The sequence below is a fragment of the Cnephaeus nilssonii genome (genome assembly GCF_951640355.1).
Source record: "Cnephaeus nilssonii genome assembly, chromosome: 22".
Taxonomy (NCBI): domain Eukaryota; kingdom Metazoa; phylum Chordata; class Mammalia; order Chiroptera; family Vespertilionidae; genus Cnephaeus; species Cnephaeus nilssonii.
This window is the reverse complement of record NC_137093.1, coordinates 14,437,856-14,442,169: the sequence shown is the minus strand read 5'-3', so window position 1 is coordinate 14,442,169 and position 4,314 is coordinate 14,437,856. Positions and strand designations below refer to the sequence as shown.

The 4,314-nt window shown below is 48.5% G+C and overlaps 1 protein-coding gene across 1 annotated transcript; it reads right to left on the bottom strand.

Annotated features, from left to right (window-relative positions):
• Window positions 1-3,035: 3,035 nt before the first annotated feature.
• On the bottom strand, window positions 3,036-3,968 carry OR8A1 (olfactory receptor family 8 subfamily A member 1; the record flags this gene model as incomplete). The annotated part of the gene is made up of 1 exon (XM_079762733.1): window positions 3,036-3,968. One exon carries the CDS (start codon window positions 3,966-3,968, stop codon window positions 3,036-3,038), a length of 933 nt encoding a protein of 310 aa, XP_079618859.1.
• Window positions 3,969-4,314: the final 346 nt, after the last annotated feature.

Below are 4,314 nucleotides of genomic sequence, written 5' to 3'. Positions count from 1 at the left end.
AGATGAGGGTTGTGCGGGCAGAACCAGGGCCTGCAGCTCCACAAGGGCCTGGTTGAGGTTCCCCTCCAAGGCCGTGGCGTCCTGAGTGTCACCCCACTCACCTTGGGGAGGCCTCAGCACATCCTGGAAGAGAACCCGGCCACCTCGCAGGTTTTGCATGTTTAAGAGATGCTCCACGCCCTCCAGCGTCTTCTCCACCAACTCACCCTCCAGAGCCACATCGTCGGGGTGGAAATAGAAGCCCAGAGAGAGGTAGGTGTGGGCGGCCGCAGATGCACATTGGCCAGTGGTTGACGGTAGCCTCGGCCTTGGCCTCGGTGGAATAATTCTGACGAATTTGGGAGCTCATGGTTGTTGGGCAATAGGAGTTAAGGTCAAAAACAAAAAAACAAACAGTGTTGGCTGGTCTCAGAGGTGAGGCTGGCTGAGGTGGTTCGGAAGGCGGTGACTGGAAAAGAGGTTGGAGGGTGGTCGGAGGCTGGAAGAAAGGGCGTCCCTGGGTCTGTTCCGTCGAAACACTGTTGAAGCAAGAGATAGGTCTGGGGACCGCTGAGGGCACTGCCAATAACAGTGTGTTTTATGTCTCTTTATCTTCCTTGCTTTTCTCAGAGCACTATGGCTCTGAGCTATGTAGCCTGTAGCGAATCCTTTGCTTCTAACGGCTGCAAAGTCTCCACTACAGTTTACCTGTTGATTTGCCCAGTGGTGGGTGTAAAGACACGACTTCTTTGATTTTTGCACTTCCTCTGATTAGCAATAGGTTCCAGCATCTCCTCGTATGCTGAGGGGCACTTTGGGTTTTCTGTTCTGTAAACTGTTTGTTCTATATGCTGTGCCCATTTTGTTTTTGTTGATGTTGAAGTTCCTAAAACATGCCAGTTTGATATCTTCTTCCTTTTTGTTACCTTTCTGTTAAGTCTATCCCCCGTGTCCTTTACTAAACAAAAATCATTCAGCAAATATTATCAAATTCACCCATTTATTTGGCTTTATGGTTTTCTCATCTTTAGATAACAAAGATTTTTTTCCCTACATTTTCTTCTAGTTAGAGGGGACCTGTAGTGGTAGAGGTCTCAGCTCCTGCTGGAGGAAGGTCAGGAAGAAAAGGGTAGAATGGCCACTTGGCCATAACAGCTCTTCAGCAATCCTCCCACCCTCCTGGTAGTCAGGTCTGAGAGCTAAAAATTACATATCCGCCCGGCCAGCGTGGCTCAGCGGTTGAGCATTGACCCATGAACCAGGAGGTCACTGTTTGATTCCCAGTCAGGGCACATGCCTGGGTTGCAGGCTCAATCCCCAGTCAAGGTTGTGCAGGAGGCAGCCAATCAATGATTCTCTCTCAGCATGGATGTTTCTATCTCTTTCTCTCTCTCCCCTCCTCTCTGAAATCAATAAAAATATATTTTAAAACATAAAATAAATAAAAATTACATATCCCAGTTTCGCTTGTAGCTGGAGCCCTGGATGCGAATCAGTGTGAGATTTGGAAGGTGGGAGTGAGGTGGTTCTCACTTCAGTACGTATCAGAATTATCCAAAGGCTTATGAAAACACAGACTGCTGGGCCCCACCCAGTAATCCTGTGGGTGTGGAGCAGGCCCCCCAAATCTGCATTTCAAACTCGGGTCCAGTTGTGTAGTTACCAATTTTGTGAATGTGAGAGGCACTGCTCCTGGTGACAGACGTGAGCTTCCTGACCTCTGGGTCACATCAATTTCAGAGTCAGTTTGGGGGCTCCCTCATCCCTTCTTCAGTCGTTCAAAAACTGTAAACAAGTCATTCCCTGTATGAAATATCTTTCTGCTTGAGAAAACTAGAGTTATTTTTGTTTCTCATAGTAAACCATTGGCTGGCAGAATATTATACCCAAAATAGCTAGAGATAACAAGAGGATTCCACAAATCCCATATCCTTGATGTCGTTATAAGCAAGGGGGGCAGGGAGGAACTTTGTCCTGTGGCCACTGGGTTCACTGAGTGAGGTTGGCAGTAGGTCTGTCAGTTGTTTAAGCAGGAAGAGCTTCTGCAGCATGTGACCTTGGATGGACAAGCATTCTGGTTGGTTTGGGATCGAGTGGTCTCCCAGGACGTGGGACTCGCAGTTCTAAAACCAGATTGAGTTGGTGACTCTAGTGTAATCTTTCCTCCGTCATCCTGAAGAAGTTTTTGTAAATGGGAAGAGGCTAGGGCGGATGATAAAAATGGGAGGCTGGGAAATTATTTTCAGGAGGCACTTGAAATGTGGAAGAGCATAATTAGGCAAGCTTTATAGGCTGTTCAAAGGGAGTATTGGCCTAAAGCAGCGGTTGGCAAACTGCGGCTCTGTTGACTAATGAGTTTTCAGACCACTGGGATAGGGGCTTAATCACAAGGAACAACAACAGCCTGTAATTATTGGGATCGAGAGTCTAGGTCAGTGGTCCGCAAACTCATTAGTCAAAGAGTCGCAGTTTGCCGACCACTGGCCTAAAGCAAAGGGGATAACGATTGAGAGCCAAGAGTGTGGGCTTTGGAGTCACTTAGGCTTGAGTTTAAATCCCAGTGTCTTTGTTTACCAGCTATGTGACCTTGAACAAGTGACTAAACCAAGTTTCCAAATCTGTAAAATGGGGATAACAATGGTACCTATCTATTGTAAGGGTTAATTAAAATAATACATATAAAGCATTTAGAAGAGTTGCATGACTCAGAGTAAGCTCTCAAAACCTGGCCTGTGTGGCTCAGTTGGTTGGAGCCTCACTCCATACACCAAAAGGTTGTGGGTTCAATTCCCAGTCAAGGCACATAGCCAGGCTGTGGGTTCGGTCCCTGGTCAGAGCGTGTTCTGAAGGCAACCAATTGATGTTCTTTCTCACATCGATGTTTCTCTCTCCCTTTCCCTCTCTCTAAACTCAATAAACACATCCTTGGGTGAGGATTAAAAAAATTAAAAAGTAGAGAAAAGTGATGGCTCCCCATTGTGGTTGGGCATTCAGAGGGCTTCTCGCTGGCGTTTGTAACAACTTACTTTTCAAATCGAGGAAGAAAAACTTTTGCATCAAAACATTTTTCTCTGCAGTGTTCTCTGAATGGCAGCCTTTACCTCCTTGTTCCTCAAGCTGTAGACGAGGGGGTTCAGCATGGGGATCACTGTGGTGTAGAACACAGAGGCCACGCTCTCCTGGGCCGGGGAACTGGCGGTGGAGGGTTTTAAGTACATGAATGCCGTCGACCCATAGAACATCCCCACAGCCGCAAGGTGGGAGCTGCAGGTGCTGAAGGCTCTGGACCTTCCCTCTGTGGTGCTGATGCGGAGGATGCTGGAGAAGATGAAGGCGTAGGAAAAGAGGACTGTCAGGCTGGTGACGATGATGTTGAATCCAGCTAAGAAAAAGACGACCGCCTCGACAACGTAGGTGCTGGAGCAGGAGAGCTTCATGAGGGGGAGGATGTCACAGAAGTAATGACTGATGAGGACCTCACAATAGGGCAGCTTTAACACGAGGCCGGTCTCGATGGTTGAGCCAATGAGCCCCATGGCGTAGACCACAGCCACCAGCAGGGAGCAGACGTGATGAGACATGATGATGTTGTAAAGCAAAGGCCGGCAGATGGCAACATAGCGGTCGTAGGCCATCACTGTCAGCATGTAGCACTCCGCGATGACAAACACAAGGAAGAAGTAGAGCTGTGACATGCACCCCGCGTAGGAGATGACGTTCTTCTCTGACACGAAGTGCACCAGCATTTTGGGGGTAATGACGGAGGAGTAGCAGAGGTCCACGAGGGACAGGTTGCTGAGGAAGTAGTACATGGGGGTGTGAAGCTGAGCATTCAGGCGGATCAGCGCTATCATGCCCAGGTTCCCCATCGTGGTGACCGAGTAGATCCCCAGGAAGAGGAGGAAGAGGGGGAGCTGGAGCTCGGGTCGATTTGTCAGTCCCCGGAGAATGAACTCTGTCACCACCATGGAGTGATTTTCTGTGGCCATTTGTTTGGGATCCCTATGGGGAGAAGAGAGAACTTGTGAGAGGCTGCATCTGGGACTGTCTGGTGAAGCTAGTGTCGAGCATTTGGAGCAGCTGATGATCCTGGGCCCTTCCTTCCCTTCCCTTCCCTTCCCTTCCCTTCCTTCCTTCCTTCCTTCCTTCCTTCCTTCCTTCCTTCCTTCCTTCCTTCCTTCCCTTCCTTCCTTCCTTCCTTCCTTCCTTCCTTCCTTCCTTCCTTCCTTCCTTCCTTCCTTCCTTCCTTCCTTCCTTCCTTCCTTATATATTTTTATTGATTTCATAAAGGAAGGGAGAGGGAGAGATAGAAACATCAATGATGATGTTTCGGAT